Here is a 17229-nt window from a genome sequence, read left to right as displayed (position 1 = left end):
CACGAAACCAGCCGTCCGACCACCCTCAGCTCGATCGACCTTCGAAACGAGCCCAACTGTACCCTGGTTTGACGACGGTTTTGGTTAAGGGAGAGGAAAACTTGGGCGGTGGTGGGTTGATTTGTTGCAGTCGGCTTCTTGCTGGGCTAGTTTAGGTGGTTCGACGCTGGTTTGGAGTCGGGAGATGACGATGGGGGCTTCTCGCTGGGCTGGTTTGGGTTGGGGTCTGATCTGGGTAGTTCGGCGACGGCTTCGGGTCGGGGAGACAACGATGGGGCTGGGTTAGGGTGACGGCCACCGTTGCGCTAGGGTTTCAGGGAAGGGGAAAACAGGGAGGGGTGGGGTGTCGCGGCCAGGAACGAGGAAGGGAGGGAAGATGGTGGTGGTTGCGCCAGTGCCAGGGAAGGGGAAAACAGGGAGGGAAAGGGAAGGGGTGGCCGGCGCCGGTGCCAGGGGAATTCGGCCACCAACAGCCGGAAGCCGGCGCCGGCGCTGGTGGCAGTGGCTGTTTTTATTATTATTATTATTATTTTAGTTTTTTTTTACAAAATTTTTTTCTTTTTTTTAATAAATTAAATTATTAAATAATTAGTTAATGGGCCCCACTAACGGAAAACTTAACGGAACTAGACGGAGGTACTGAAACCTATAGTTTTGTCATTTTGGAGGTACTAATTTAAAATAAAATTTTAGATGGGTACTAAAATTCAATTACCCCCATATTCGAGGTACTAAAATTCAAATTTTCCTTATTAGTATTCTTCATCACTGAATTGGTTACTTGCTTAGTGATTGCTTGAGTCTAATTAATTAGGTGAACCTTAGTCTCTTGGGATTCGATCCTTACTTGCCCGTCTACATAGTAGTGGTCTTGTTTAGTTTATTTTTGTTAGGTACACAACACGCCTACCAAGACAAAAATAGTAAAAGTTATACATAACATTTAACGGAGGTAGTATATAAAATTGTGCATACAAAATTCTAATATGAGGATTAACATTTGTCATGAAACTCGTTTTTGTGATAAACCATGAATTTAAATTATGTATTTGTAAACAAGGTAAATCGACTCAAATAATTTTTAATAATAACTATTGAAAAAGAAGTTGTTTTTTCACATAAAATCTTTAATAGAATCTATTAACTATTACTAAAACAAAATGTTGCTGACATTATCAAGGCTCAAACTATCTTACGTGTCATTCTCATGTTAAAAATTTTCCCTCCAATTCTATGTGTGATATCATCAATTATTAATGATTTTTTTTATTTATTTTTAATCTATATATACTTTTGACTTCAATGCGGCATAAGTGTCTATATAAAATTCAATTAACCAAGTTTTTCTCCTAAATTATAATTTCACATACCTAATTTGTTTGATATTTGATCGTGATTTCAAATTTTTTACTTTCCTTAAATGTAAATTATTTGTATATCTAATTTTAAACTTCATATACAATGTAATGCAACAAAATATAAATTACAAGAAAGATTAACTCTAAACGTGCATCTCACGGGGATAACCTAGTTGGTAACTGTAAACCTCGCTGATAAAATTCTACGAATTATGAGATGACTTACAGAAAGACAATTTGGTAGGTGGCGGTGGGGTTTGCTGAGAAAATTTTAAGGTTTAAGAGGATGCTAATACGTTATTAGTGTGAGGTTTTTTTTTTTTTTTTTTTTTTTTTTTTTACTACTACTTTATCTGAGATAATTTAATTTATTTCATTTTGTCTAAAGATTTGAACTTATTTTATTGAATTTTCTAGACATGTTTTGTTTAAATTTTTTTTTTTGTGAAATAATATAAAATAAGATCAAAATAATATGAAACAAACATACGCTAAATGTTGTCTTATGTTATCTTCGTTATTAATTTATATGAATTTATCTTCGTTATTTTATTTTGTCTGAATCCATTTAAACTTAATTTACATAATTAATACATAAATTTTCACTTAGTACTCAAAAATGGACCTTTTTTTTTTTGTCTAAAAATTATTTGAAAAAATGTTCTCTATATAAATTTTCTAATATGGAGTCAAAACATATCTTATTTAAATTTATTAAAATCAAACTCAAAAAAAAAAAAAAACCGAAGTCAAAATATTTTGAGTATGACCATTTGAGTATTTGACCCCAGCTCACCCTCTTATTCTCTCTCCTCTCCTAAATTGTTCACTTTCTGCGCCTACGAACTTTCCGGACGTTTCAAATTCCTCCCCAAAATTAATTTCCCCCAAAAAAATTCACCAAAATCCTCCCTCAATATCACCAAATCCCGAAAATACCCCTTATAACACCTCCAAATTACTTGACATTCATTCAAACATATCCAATCCTTCATCTTTATCCTTCTGGGTAAAATTGTCAAATTTACTAAACCCATAAATAGTTAAAGACAGCAAATCGTTAAGCCTTCTTAGCTAAGACTCAACTTTCTCTTCCAACTCACATTCATTTCTTCATTATAAATCCGAAATTTTCTCTCTCCTCAATTTTCTAGGGTTCCTAAAATCCCCAAATCAATTGTAAAGTTAAATTCGTTGGATTTTGTGCTGAAGTTTTGAAGGATTTATCTCAGTTAACAATGGCGATTGTTGAAGAAGGAGGTGAATTCGTGGTTCTATCGAAGATTAGAGCAGGGCATAAGCGAGAGTTTCAATTTGCTTTGAAATCGCAAAACGAGATTTCTGGGTTACTGAGTCGAACTCGAGTTAGGAAGAGTCCTGTGACTGAGGTGAACGAGTTGCAGGTTGTGAAGAAGATGAAGAAGAAACCGGTGGGAAGGATGAGGAAGATGACGTCATCTCCTGGATTAATGGAGAGTGAGGATGAGGCGGAGAGTGATGTTGTGGATGTGGTGAGTGATGACGAGTGCAATCGTCGTCAGAATGTGGAGAGTCAAAGGAGAGAGAATGGGAAAGTCAATGGTAATGGAAGTGAGAGTGACGCCATTGTTGAGGATGAAGGTAGTAATGTGACGAAGAAGGTTCCTAAGAAATTGAAGGAGCTTCTTGAAACTGGGTTGTTGGAGGGTTTATCTGTCAAGTACATTCGTAGTAGTAAGGTAATTTTGCTAAACACCCAGAAAAATTGAAAAAAAAGATAGAAAAAACAATTGATTGCAGAATATTCTGGTAATTTTGATGCTTGAAATGATATAATTTTGATTAATTTTGGTGTGGTTTTGACAGAAATTTCCGTCGGTTAAACGGCTTGCTGGAATTATAAGAGGGTGTGGGATTTTGTGTTTCTGTGATGATTGCAAGGGCATTCAAGTAAGTTGGTGTGTACTTTATTTTTTAAAATATTTTGAGTATATTCTGCATGTTATGTTACTCGGAGTCGACATTTCACCTCAAGTACTCGTGTCGGGTACTTGGATTGAAACCCTGACATGGGTATGGATACCTCCCCACCTCATTTGGGTCAAAACTATGTTATTTATTATGACGTACTCCGTATAAAATAGCTGATTCAACACTTAGAAATGGGTAAGGACACCTCCACATCTCATTTGGGCCTAAATAGCTAAGTTGACGCTAGGAAATGTACCCATGTCGGACACGAGTACCCAATTTGTGTAACATACATTGCATGTGTTGGATTATGTATACTTGTATCATCATATGTTGTAAGAATAATTTGGGTAATGTTTGATGAACTTACTTTTAAGTGGCTTGAAATGTAAATTATCTTGTATTTGACGATCAGTGAGACTTTTGATTGGGATTTATATCTTAATTCAAACAACCCTATGTATTATACGATGTTTAGAATAGTCAAGTGCAAATAAAATTGTGAAATTGAGATTTGTGTTTTGATTAATGGGTACCTAGCTTTGCATAGTGCATTACTGTTGTGTGCAATAATGCTGTTACTCTTTTGGCCATTTGATCACACTTTATGGATTTTGATCGATTTTTAAATCCTTTATTCTTCTGTGGTTTATGAATTATGAATATTATGTAGGTTGTAACGCCAAATCAGTTCGAATTGCATGCGGGTAGCTCAAATAAACGTCCACCAGAGTACATATATTTGGATAACGGAAAGAGCCTCCGGGACATTTTGACTGTGTGCAAGAATGCCAACCTGAAGTATCTAGAAGTCTCGATCCAAAATGCAATTAGTTCTTCAACTGAGAAGAAAATTGCATTTTGTGTCGAATGCAAAGGTATATTTGGAGTTTTATTATTGTATTACATTTTCTACTTCTCTATATTAATTTGTTAAAGAATTTGATTGAAATTGAAATAATCTTCCCCTCCAGAACCTATCTCTGATGCTAGTATTGGAAGAATGGCGCTGCTTTGCAGCTCCTGCTCAGATTTGGAAGCTTCTCATATGACCCCAATTCGAGGCATTAACACTGATGAAAGGTATGCTGCACTAAAGCATTTGGTTTTACATATTTGTGTATTTCATAAGAGTAAATTTGTAGTTGGTAAAATTCTGATATCCTTTTTTTGAGTTCATGCGTATTTTGTACATTTCATAAGAGCAAGATTGTGTCTTGATACTTCTCTTTTTTTTTTTTTTTGGCAATGGGGAAACAAGATAAAACAACACTAGGCCTCCATCCCCTGATAATTTATCATAATATCTTAGGATTATATAATCATTCAAACTGTCTTTTTCCTGTTCTCAACTGTGTTTCACTGTCTTCAAAAAGATCTGGGATTGAATTGTTTAAGATGAGATCTAATTCATCCAGCCTCCCCGTGCCAATCTCAGAGATTTTACTGTGTATGGACTGTGAGTTTCTGAGTAAGAATGTTGTAAAACCTGTACAAGATCCTTCAACGATTGGTTTCTAATCTTTATATATCTCACCGAATTATATCCAAATTTTGGTCATATCCTATTTTAATTTTAGATTATGAAAGAAATTATGAAATACAAATGATGCTAATGAGAATGAAAATCCCAGTTATAGCAAGACACTTGACATTATAATTTGGCCTTTGATTTTTATATACTGTTTTTTTGTAAAAAATGTTGTCTTGATGTGTGCACTCATTGCATGAATGATATACACAAGCTACTTTTAACTATTTTTTGTAAACTGAGAATTTTTTTTTTTTTTTTTTTTTTTTTTTTTTTTTTTGTTGTTGTTGTTGTTGTTGTTGTTGTTTTGCCAATACATTGTTGTTGTTGTTGTTGTTGTTTTGCCAATACATATGTTTTCTGTGTACTGAGGTTTTTCATTAAATTTTCAGATATGGCCAGCCTGTTTCACAGCAGAATTCTTCTAGTCATGCCTCAAAAACCAGCTTGCAATCAACTAAAAGTCAGGGCAAGATAACCCTTAAGTGAGTGTACTCTGTTTTGTTGATGCCATCCATTTGACTTCCTTGTTGTCAAAAGATTGATCTGTTGTTAACTTGTTGCCTGTGTTATTTGTTTCCTTTTTTTCCCCCCTAGGGACTTGCGGTTGCATAAATTGGTATTCCAGGATGATTTTTTGCCTGATGGTACAGAATTGGGATACTATGTTCGTGGAGAGGTCAGTTGATTTGGATGAAGCTTATAATTTTTCTATATAATTATTCTCCATTAGTCCCTTTGCTTCAGAGTGATGGGCCATATGTGATTTACTTTTACTTTTCAACATGAGTTATTCTATATCTGTGTTAGACGAGATTATTTATATGTTGCATATCAATAGATTCAATGCATGATTCCTTTTATGTTCAAATTGAGCCTATTATTTTGAAATGATATTTATGTTTCCTGAGCTGTTGCTTCTTTGCTGAACAGAAGGTTTTGTCTGGCTACAAGCAGAATTCTGGAATTTTCTGTTACTGCTGCAAGACAGAGGTGCTTTCTCTTCTTTTGGTTTACATGTGTAGTTATACCTGGGATTCAACTTTGTATACTCATATTTTATTTATTTATTTATTTATAATTTATGGACAGGTTAGCCCATCTCAATTTGAGGCACATGCTGGTTATCCTTCTCGCAGGAAGCCGTAAGTATATGTAGATTTTATTTGTTTCTTTCACTGGTACTGTTTTCTGTGGGCTCTCTCTCTCTCTCTCTCTCTCTCTCTCTCTCTCTTGAGGCGTACATTCTATTGAGCCCTGGCATATGCAGAATGACAGATTGGATAAATGAGTTTCTTTACTGAATCAAGCACTTGACACCTAAAGTCTCTTCCTTCTTGATCATGTAAAGCCAGAATTGAAATTTAAATTCTTTAACTATTAAGATAGAGTGTTCACTATTTTGGAACATTCCCCCTGCATTTCCACAAATCCACGTGCTACTAGACACTATTTATTTACTTTTGGTATAGTCGAGTTAGAGTGCAATTATATTTTCTAAAGCTCTACTCTCTCTGTCACACAAAGGATATTCCATTTAGACTTATCTCTTTATTTATGTTCTTACCCTTAACCATTTTTAATTAATATATAGATATTTTATTATTATAAGAAACGGGTAATCCTCTGTGGGACAGAAATGATTAAATAAATTACTGCAGAAGCCTGGACCCCTTAGTAAACATCGCCCAAAAGAAATATTGAAGTTATATGATTATGGACAGAAGAGGATTAAAGAAATTGCTTCAGGCATCGACCCCTTCATGAAACATTATGCAAAGATTTTATTGCTGCTGTCTTTTCTTTTGGAAGCCTTTTAGATGTGTATTTAATTTGTAGGTGAGACAGTTTTAATGTAAATCTGTACGCATCAAAATGGAACCATATTTGGCTTATAAAAATGTTATATTTTTCCTAGTCTTTTGGCATCATTTTTCCTACATGTGTTGATTTTGTATATTCTTCTGACAGTTACCTCAATATATACACTTCAAATGGTGCATCCCTTCATGAATTGTCACTCACTTTATCAAGAGCAAGCCAATTCTCAACAGATGATAATGATGACCTATGCAGTGTCTGCCGTAGTTCAGGGAATCTACTGTGTTGTGATGGTTGTCCAAGGGCATTTCATATAGGTGAGCTGTGTACACTTAATAATAAGAACATGTTTGTCTTGCTACTTATTTGTGGATGTTCTGGTTGTTTTTTCCCCTCATTCAGGTTGAAGTTCAACTAGTGAATATAATTAGGGAAAATTTTGATTGAGTAGAATGTTAGGTTGAAGGAAAATTTAGGAGAATGATTGACCGGAAAACTGATTATACATTATTCTTGAAGTTGTGATGACTTGTGCAGCAGCTTTGAGTTTCAAATCATGGATTGTTGGCTAACGTGATGAGTTTCCGTAGTGATTTAAGCTAGTGGTACAATTTACTGTCACTGCCATACAATGGTTAGTTTTGAGAAAATTTTGCTTCAAATCAAAATTTAATGTATCTCTGTTTTTTCTGAAGATGCTAGACAAAGAATAATTTTCATAGGTGGTGCTAGTTTGTTTTCTTTCCTGTAAAGGCATCAGTGTTAACAGTCTTAGTTTAGAAGACTTTAGGTTTATCATATCCTTTTTTGAAGTTGATATCACTTGTATATCTCTTTTGTCATCAATTCGTCATACTGTTGGTATTGTTATCTACTAACCTGTATGGGGTTTAGATCGTCTTTTATCTTTTTTATTACCAACAGCTCTATTGTTGTTTTCTGCTTCTTCTAAAGCTTTTTCTGAAAAGGGTCTATTGAGGAAAACATCTTATTAGGATCCAGTACTATAGCTATTCTACTGTACTTTTGTTCAGTTTTCTTTTCAATAAGATCTTAACATTTGGCTTTTTACAGCATAGTGCCCTTGCTTTGCATGTCAAACTGTTGATAAGCTGATAAGAGTAGAATGAGTTTTAAGAGTATTTGCATTATGTAATATTAAAAAGTAATAAATAAATAAATAAATAATAATAATAAACAGTTTTCTGCAATTCTGCTTACAATGACCAGTGTGTGTTTTTTAATCACAAACTGCAGCACTGATGTGCTTTTTTTTGTTTTTTTTCCTGAATTATTATTGTAGTGTTTATAATGTATTTCTATGATATACTCTGAAAACATAACTGAATCTAAAATTTGCATATGCTACTCATATTCTGCAAAATTAGCTGTGTATGGTTGGTTGATCTGCAGAAACTATGAGTTAGGACTTAGGATTATAATTAGCATCAGGTAGACTTGCTCCAAAGTAATTAATTGATATCAGGTTTAGAGAGAACTGGCAGTTGCATTGAATTGGAACTCTTGTCCTGATGTAGAGGTGTGTATATACTTGTAATGTTTACTTGGATCAATGTAATCATGTAAGTAGAGAGCTATAGGGGGATTTTTTTGCTGCTTTTTGCTTTGATGTTCTGCTGTATGTGTAATTTTTTTATCAAATTTTTTTTAAAAAAACTCGATCAATTTCTGTTGTAGAAATGTAGGATTTCTTCAAAAGATGCAAATTTTCTGCCGTGTGCATTTGTATACACTTTCTGCCTGACTGGTGATTCTGTATTTTTGACTTTCAGAATGCCTCTCTATACCAAGAGTTCCACAAGATAAATGGTATTGCAAGTATTGTGAGGATAATTTCCAGAAGGAGAAATTTGCTGAGCGCAATCCAAATGCTATAGCAGCTGGTCGGGTCCCTGGAGTTGACCCAATTGAACAGATAACTAATCGCTGCATTAGGATTGTTAAGACCCTTAATACTCAAGATAGTGGTGGCTGTACATTATGCAGGTAAAAACATTGGACTCTTGCTGTCCTTAGTTTTTAGCTCGTTGTTATATTGTCAAGTTTATAGCTGTGTATATGGTTGTAATTCTTGTATGATATTTGTACCTTATGCTAGTTCTAGAGAAAGGGAGAAACTCTCATGGTGCTTAATAAGCACATAGAACCCTGTTCCAATGTAAAGTAACGTGGGTTGAGGTGCTAGAATAAAAACAAACTAGATAATTCCTCTCTTACATAAGATTTGTGATTTCATAAACTCCAGGATTTGCAGTTAAATAGAAGGCTAGAACCCTGTTCCAATGTATAGAAACATGGGTTGAGGTGCCGTTATAAAATTACTACTATAAACTAAATATTTATCATCCTTCTGTGTATTTACTGGATTACATAAGATTTATGAATTCATAAACCTCAGGATTCATAGTTGTAGACCTTAAGTCTATTTTTCATCGTCATAATATATTTAGATGAGGTTGAGCTGTGAAAGGCCAACAATCTATGCTGATAAGTTGCTTTTGCTGTGTAATTGTTCACATTAGATAGACCTTCGTTTTAATCATGTCATCATGCTTATTAGTAATGTATAAAACTTCATGGAATACAAATATAGATGTTTTTAAATGATGCACAGATTTATACTTTTTTCTTCATATGCAGTGTTCAAGATTTTTGTAAATCAGGGTTTGGACCGCGTACTGTCATAATATGTGACCAGGTATTTATTTCTTAATTTATAACTCTTGTATTGTTTTTTCCAAAGCTAATGGAACTAACTGTCAATAAACGTGCTTTTTACAGTGTGAAAAAGAATATCATGTAGGCTGTATGAGGAAGCACAAAATGCATGACTTAAAGGTCCTCATCTATTTCTAATAATGAAAACCTTGAAGGATTATTGTGTGTGCATACTGTAAAGTTTTCTTGGGCTAAGATTGTTAGTATGGCTCTTGTTGCAGGAGTTGCCTGTTGGGAATTGGTTTTGTTGCTCTGACTGTGAAAGGATCAATACTTCTCTCAAGAAGTTGATAGAGGAAGGTGAGCAAAGGCTACCAGATCATCTCATTGATGTGGTAAAGAAAAAGTTCATTGAGAAAGATTCAAATGTAGATGATCTGGAAGTAACATGGAGGGTTTTTAGTGGGGGAAAGTCATGTCTTGATAAGATAAGACCATTTCTTTCGAAGGCTGTCTCTGTGTTCCATGTGAGTTTTGTCTTTTTTCTCTTGCTCTTTCCCATATTTCCTCTCTTTACACTTTCAGATATCATTTTTGCTCTTTGCCTCTGTTTTATCAATTTGCGGTATATTCATATGATACATTCTGATACTTAAGCCCATATGCCATTCGCCAATTAAATTAATCCTTGTAGTGGATGCTCTGTAGAGAGGTGGAATTGCATTCATCTTATCAGGCTTCAGATTGTTGGAACCTATATGTGCTCTGTTAATCAATATTGTATTATAATAATGAGCTATCACTGCCCATGTCAAGGTTTTACTTTCACATGGTATAGTTGTTGCTCATAGTTGATAATGTTCCCTATAGCTCGTCTGATGAGATTTATCTATCACAGCTATAATATGTCATAGCTAGTGTTATACATTCTAAGATGGGGGGGATCTGGCCTGACATAATCCCAAATCTCAATGGGGTATGTGGTCCACAGATCGGTATGGAAACAGCTTCTGATTACATATTTCTATCTGTTGTGGTTTTGCCAGCCTATCTAAACTTTGAACGTAATTACTTGAAATTAGGCTGGTTTCTATGTTGGTAAACGGGCTTTTTAATTTGACTGTGTAGTAGCTCCAATGAGAATTTATACCATGTATCAATAATTTACTGTCCCATCCGAAGTGGTCACTTCCCCTGTGAAAAAGCATCGGCATTTTCCTTTTCTCCTTTTAATGTTATGAGCATCATTGTATTGCTTGACAAAATATCCTTTGTGATTAGTGATAGTCTCTAAAAGTCTTATGGCTGTTTTCTGCTAGGAATTAGCATGGTTCACAGCACTAACAATGGCGGAAATTAAGAAGAGAAAATGCTGATCATAGTATTAAGATGAGAATTACAACTAATTGAACGATAATTCCACTTTCGAGAGGTGGATGCTCTCCTAATATGAGCTTTCAAGAGGCTCATTCTCTCCCAATAACAAACCTCACAATATTCAACATATGCTTATTCCTCCCAATGAGGCCTATTTATAGAAAAACTCTCCTACCAAACCTCTTAGCTTATTTCCCAAGTTACTTCTAATAGACTATGACTAATATGCCCTTCCCCCAAATATTGATTCCTTGCATTTCTTTATATGTCTTAGGAGCAATTTGATCCAATCCGATATGGTGAACTAAAGCAAGATCTTATCCCGCATATGGTTTATGGGTAAGTGAATTTACCTTCTCTTTAATGGTCATCTCTCAGCTCATCCCCAACGTGAATCAAGAGTCAGTCATGCAAACTTATTTTTGTTTTTGCAGGAGGAATTTGAAGGAAAATGAATTTGGAGGAATGTGCTGTGCAGTGATTACTGTGAAGTGAGTTATTTCCTTTTTCATTTGGGATTAACTAATTGATCTTTCTCCTGAAATTGCTTACACTTGCCTCGTTCTGCAGCTCAATAATTGTCTCATGTGCTGTTTTCCGTGTATTTGGGAAGGAGGTGGTTGAAGTCCCCTTAGTAGCAACGAGTAAGGATTGTGTAGGAAAGGTTAGCTTACGTTTCTTATTTTGAAATGCACAACTACTTCCTCTATTCCTTCTAGTCATTTGTCTTCTCACAAAAGCTATACTTGCCTTTATTATACTTGATGTAAGTCAAATTTCTCATTTGGTTACTTCTATTAAAGATTACTGGTATTGTGATTGTTTTGTGATGTGATATTATAAGTAAAAGTCATGGATTGAGTGATGTCAAATGTTTGAACTATATGTATTATTTTGGGCTGATGGCTATTGTGTTTTATAGTATCTGCTATGTACTGAACTAACTATTTGATTGATGCAGGGTTATTTCCAATGCTTATATTCATGTCTGGAAAGATTGTTTAAAGATTTGGGTGTACAACGCATTTTACTTCCAGCTGCTGAGGAGACAAGATCATTGTGGGTGAACAAATTCGGTTTCATTGAGATGCCACAAGAAGAGGTTTGTTCTCAAAACTTAATACATGTGTTTTTTTGGTGCCATCTAACTTATCATTTGCTTATTTGTGCTTTTTACAGTTCGATGATTTGAAAAAGTATTATGCCCTGATGATTTTTGATGGAACCTCAATGCTGCATAAGCTGGTGCCTAGGTCCGAAACCTGAGGTGTTGAGAAAGGCTGCTTGTGGACCAAAAAGGAAGGGCTTTTGTTCAAAGTATATTGCTTTTGACTTTGTACAGACAGGATAAATATCGGTGAAATAGGAAGAACGGATCTTTTGGTTTTCCATACCTATACAGAAATAGAACTGAAATCTCCAGTAGTGAGAATCAGGAAGTTTTGAAAGAAAAATATAAGGCGTAGGATTTTGATTAGTGCAGTTTGCTTGTGGAAACTTACAGCAGCTGTTAGAACACATTTTGTTGCAAATATGTAAATATTATTATTCTTCTTTTGTCAAAAGTTAAAATTGTGTTATTTTCAGTAAGCACAAGCTTCATGATCCACTGCATTTTGTTGTTAATTTTTGGATCTGTCTGCAGTGGGAAAAGCCGTAGGGATTAGGGAGTGTGTTTGGCTAGGAGAGGTTTGGAGAAAAAAAAAAAGCTTTAACCAATTCGAACCCCTCTAATTGGAGTTGTATTCTTGTAGAGTATTAAGGGCCAATTGGCCAAATTGGTAAATAAAAAAGACCCCTAGCGATAATTTAGTAAATAAAATAGTTCCGACGACAATTTGGTAAAAAAAGCAAATTTCAAGTGATAATTTGGTAAAAAAAAATCATCTCATGTGACAATTAACCCAAATATGCAAAAAATTTCGATAACCTACTCGTAAATGTTTAATTTAGTTCATTTTTCGTGGTTTCTTACCTAAATCTCCAACCCCTTTTTCGGAATTAACAATTTGAAGAAAAATTATTGTTTAAATATAATTTTCACGTAATTTTCTTACCCTGTATTATCAATTTTCTTAAAAAATGAGGTTGAAAATAAATTTGATATCGGGATATAGCAAAATAAAAGGAGATGACATATTAATTAAATTTTAAAATGACAAATAATTTTAAAAAATATAATAACGAATTAAATTAGGAAATTTGAAGAATTTGTCGGAAAAAATTAGATATTTTGGTCTAAATGTCGCCTGAGAATAATTTTTTTACCAAATTGTCGCTTGGAGTTAACTTTTTTTTACCATATTGTCGTCGGAGTTATTTATTTTACCAAATTGTCACTAGGGGTCTTTTTTATTTACCAATCTGATCAATTGACCGAGTATTAAGCCTAAGAAACTACGAGTTATTTAAAAAATTTACTAATACAAGATTTTTGGTTGAGTGAAGATGAAGAGAGTTTTGAGACCAACAAGCTAATTTTAAGAACGCTACCAATGCGAGTTTTTTAGTGACAGGTTTATAATACTCCAGTTGAGAAAAATAATTTGCTTTTTTTTTTTTTTTTTTTTTTTTTTTTTTTTGCAAACAGGAAAAAAAAATGATTTATCTATCCTATGTTACTTGGATTCGGGTACCGTTTGACACGGGTATGTGTGCAAGTGTTCGACTCGGCTTTTTGTGAAAAAATTCTACGATATTGAATTAAAATAAAGTGTCCAAGTGTTATATACATGTTTGAGGGGGTCCGACATGGGTATTTGAGGTAAAATGAAGAGTTCGAGTAACATAGTTTCTATCTTAAAGTCTGAATTTACAAAAAAAAAAAAAAAAAATCTTGTCATATTCAATTAGCAATATTGTCCTAAGAAAAACATTAGAGCATGATGTGGATTATGTGTAGGGGATTTTAATAAAAAGTAGTGTAATTATATTCAAGTTTCATATACCTTTTTTCCCCCTCAATTATTGAAAATCCCTCTTCTACTTTTCTTGCTACTAGTGATGAGAAGTTGAGGGCAATAGCAATAGAACACACCTCTAAGAGCACTTGCAATGGGAGGATACTCTCATTGTGGGCCATTTGTCCTAATTACTTCATATTTGAGTATTTGAAAACATACTCTAAATATGAAGTAATACTCTCATGATATTTCTCCCAAGTGGACCTACCCCCCCCCCCCCCCCAAACACATACACACACATTCCACTCACTCTTATTTGCCACCTGTCAACTCTCTTAACTGATCCCCGAGGAAATGTAATTGAAGGGTTGGGACTAGCAATGTCAGTGGGGCGGGTTAAGTAGGAGACTCGCCCTATCCTCGCTCCATTGGGTTGGGATAGAGCCTGGTTTGGTGGGTGGTGGGTGGGTATGGGGATAAAAATTATACCCGTCATGGCTAATGGGGTGGGGGTGGATTTTAGGTTGTCCTTGTTTTACCCTCCCCATTCCCAACTCATATTCACATCTATATATTTTTTAAAGATAGATAGTATATTTTTATACTATTTCATATTTTAAAAAAATAGGGGATTAGTCGGATCTTAGGTGGGGATTAAGTGGGGGGTGGATATCCAAGTGGGGTATGGGGCGAGGATGGTTTTGGAATTGTATTCGTAGGGGTGGAGAGGAATTTTGGTCCCGCCATAGGGATGGGGATGGGGATGTTAGGCGAGGATGGGGATAGAAAAGCCAACATTCGTCCCGTCTCGCCCCGCTCATTTGATGTAATATCTCGTATTTTTATATATTTTATAAATTATTTAATTATCTAGAAAATTTATTTTAAGAGGCAAACTTATTTATGTGATTTAAATAAAATAAGTTTAATTTTTGGTCAAAAGGTCGTACTATAATAGTTTAACTCGACCGAAGGGCCGTATGTAAAATAATTTACGTACGCCACTATTTCATCATTCAAGTCTATAATTTTTATAAAGCTCAAACCTACCCAAACGTATTCTACACTATAAATACTCCATTTATCTCCAAAATTTTCCCACACAAAAGTCAAGTGGTCAAAGTCAAGGTATTTTTTTTTTCTTTTTCTTTCTTTTCTCACTTTTTTCCTTTTTCCCTCCTCCCCCTGTGAAACCATGGAGTTCCCTCCATGCAAGTGCTGCCCCTGCCACGTCATCCTGCTGCCGTGGCACCTCGGCGCCCCTCCTGCCGGCATCCGGCGACCACCACCGTATCACCTTCTTCCTCCCTTCTCTCTCCTCTCTTTATTTAAATTAGGTTGATAATTAATTTTATGTGTTTTGGTATTATTGTTTTAAACTTTATTAATTGGTTTTATAATGATATTTTAATGGTTTTAAATCATAATTTTATGATTATTGCTTGGGTTTAATTTTCAGATTATATAATTTATAAAGTTAGGTTTTTAATTTATTAAAGATATGATTTTAAGGATTCTCTTATAAATTAATTCGGGAAGTTTGTATGTCTAATGTTCCTAGCTAATAATTGGCCATATAATAAAAGTGTGTTTTAAATGGAGTTTTTGATTAATTTATAATGCTGAAAATTGCCTCTAATTGTCGGTTTTGATCGTTTTATAACAAGAGTGTAATTACCCATTAAATAGAAGTTAAATTAAGGATTTTAAATTTCTTCAAAAAAAAAATAATTAAGGATTTTAAAATAATTATCAAGTTTTTATAAGTTATTTAAAGTGAGTTTAAAGTTGCTAGAAATTGTGTATACGAGGATGATTGATGTAATTTTTATTGTCCTTTTATGTAGGAGACTTAGTTTAGAAAATGTTCTGGTGTATACGGCTACTTTAAGAGCTTACTTGAAGTACGTACGCGTACTCGGAACTTGTGTCTGAAAGCATGGTAGGATTTGTTTTGATTAATTCCAAGTTAGTATCATGTTAGTAATTGGTTGAAATTGTGAATTGAATTGGATTTGATGATTGGTTTATGAGGCATGATTATTTGGAATAAATTATTATTGAAATTGGTGATGTTTGAATATTGAATATGGACCACATTTTTATTAATAACATGATTGAGAGCATGTTTAATCAAACTAATTGTTTAATTGACTTTGGAATAAAAAAAAGGAATTGAGCTATTTAAGTGTCTTATTACACGAGGATTAAATTATATTTTGGTGCTTACGTGCACTTAACGAGTTTACACACCGAAGGATAGGATTGTTGTGCCTACATGCACTTAATGTGTTGCACACCAATGTAGTTTAAAAAGGGTTCAACATAAATTAATTATGGTCACTAATTATTCATGAATTAAAATGTTTGATTGCCACTAAAGTCAAAAATGTGTTTTAAGTTAGTTTGTTTAAAACATGATCAAGTGTTTATTTTATAAGTCATTTTGAAAATTGAGTTGAATTTATTTTATTTGATTCTAGACTTATTTTAAAATTTTGTAGGACCAATTTTTTTTTTTTTTTTTATTTTTTAATTTTTATTAATTTTTTTTTAAAGGGAGAGGACTAAATTTTTTTTAGGGGAGGAATTCAATTTTTTTTATTATTAATTGGTTCTAATTTTTTTTTTAATTGGGGCCGAAAATTGGCTCCCATTTTTGGAGGATTTTAAAAAATTTTGATTCACAATGGGGAGTTCAAAAATATTTTTAGCTCGTTCGTCTAGCAGGAAAGTGAAGGATTAAGGTATGAATTACGTGTTAAACGTTTTAAAAGCATGTTGTGAGTTTGGGTAAGAAAGAATTGGGCATATAAGTTAGAATTATCCATGTTCTTGTATGCATTAGTTACTTAGGTTGTGGTGTTTGATCAAGTGAATTGAATGATGTGTGTAATGAAAGCATGTAATTATGTGTTAAGTTTTGTGTAAAGAAGAATTGTATGATCGAACATCAAATAAATTCATGCAAGAACTGTATTTATTTCTTTTTCTTTGGGAAGGGCTTTCTTTTCTAAGTCTTTTCATTCTTTACAGGATGCCGATACTCCCTAAAAAATACACATAAATTGGGACTTTAATTAAGAAAGACTACGAGCATCCATATGATTATGTTACGCAAATTCGCTTCCATTGTTCTTATCCGTGTGATGTTTTTGAGGACAAACAATGGGATATTCCTGACTGCATTTCAGCTTAGATTGTGCATTGCCTTCCTGGTGAACCACCTTATCTAGTTGTCAAAACTAAATTTGCTGATTTCTATCTACCCAGGGACATTCCCAATTACTCCAAATACATAGATCAAAATGGACAGTGGTTCCCAAATTAAGATTCTTGATCTTTCATCTTATTTAAGGTGAGCATCACCATTATTCTCGCCTTAATCTTCCTTTGCCAAATTATTATGCTCAAAATAATCAAGTTGGGAATAATTCCCCTTCTATTATCCATCAATTAGGGAGTACATCATTATCACAAAGCCACTAACTAGGAAATAGTAGGGAATCATAACCTGACGAAGAGGACTCTATGGAACAGAGTAATCATTATGTAGATAGTTTCATTATGGAGATTTCTGATCCAAATCTGCCATATCCACCTGTTATTA

At 34.0% G+C, this 17229-nt stretch overlaps 1 protein-coding gene across 1 annotated transcript; it reads left to right on the top strand.

Moving 5' to 3' along the window:
- Positions 1-1766: 1766 nt before the first annotated feature.
- On the top strand, positions 1767-12325 carry LOC110699677. The gene is made up of 18 exons (XM_021877203.1): positions 1767-3076; positions 3204-3287; positions 3982-4186; positions 4283-4391; positions 5232-5324; positions 5437-5518; positions 5773-5832; positions 5932-5984; positions 6811-6977; positions 8454-8667; positions 9322-9379; positions 9463-9519; positions 9621-9866; positions 10991-11055; positions 11151-11207; positions 11287-11380; positions 11678-11818; positions 11896-12325. Exons 1-18 carry the CDS (start codon positions 2597-2599, stop codon positions 11980-11982), a joined length of 2352 nt encoding a protein of 783 aa, XP_021732895.1. The 5' UTR covers positions 1767-2596; the 3' UTR covers positions 11983-12325.
- The last annotated feature ends 4904 nt before the right edge of the window (positions 12326-17229 follow it).

The sequence above is a fragment of the Chenopodium quinoa genome, unplaced genomic scaffold, assembly GCF_001683475.1.
Source record: "Chenopodium quinoa cultivar QQ74 unplaced genomic scaffold, ASM168347v1, whole genome shotgun sequence".
NCBI classification, from domain to species: domain Eukaryota; kingdom Viridiplantae; phylum Streptophyta; class Magnoliopsida; order Caryophyllales; family Amaranthaceae; genus Chenopodium; species Chenopodium quinoa.
Note: the sequence above shows the minus strand (reverse complement) of the source record. Positions and strands in the feature narration are given on the sequence as shown.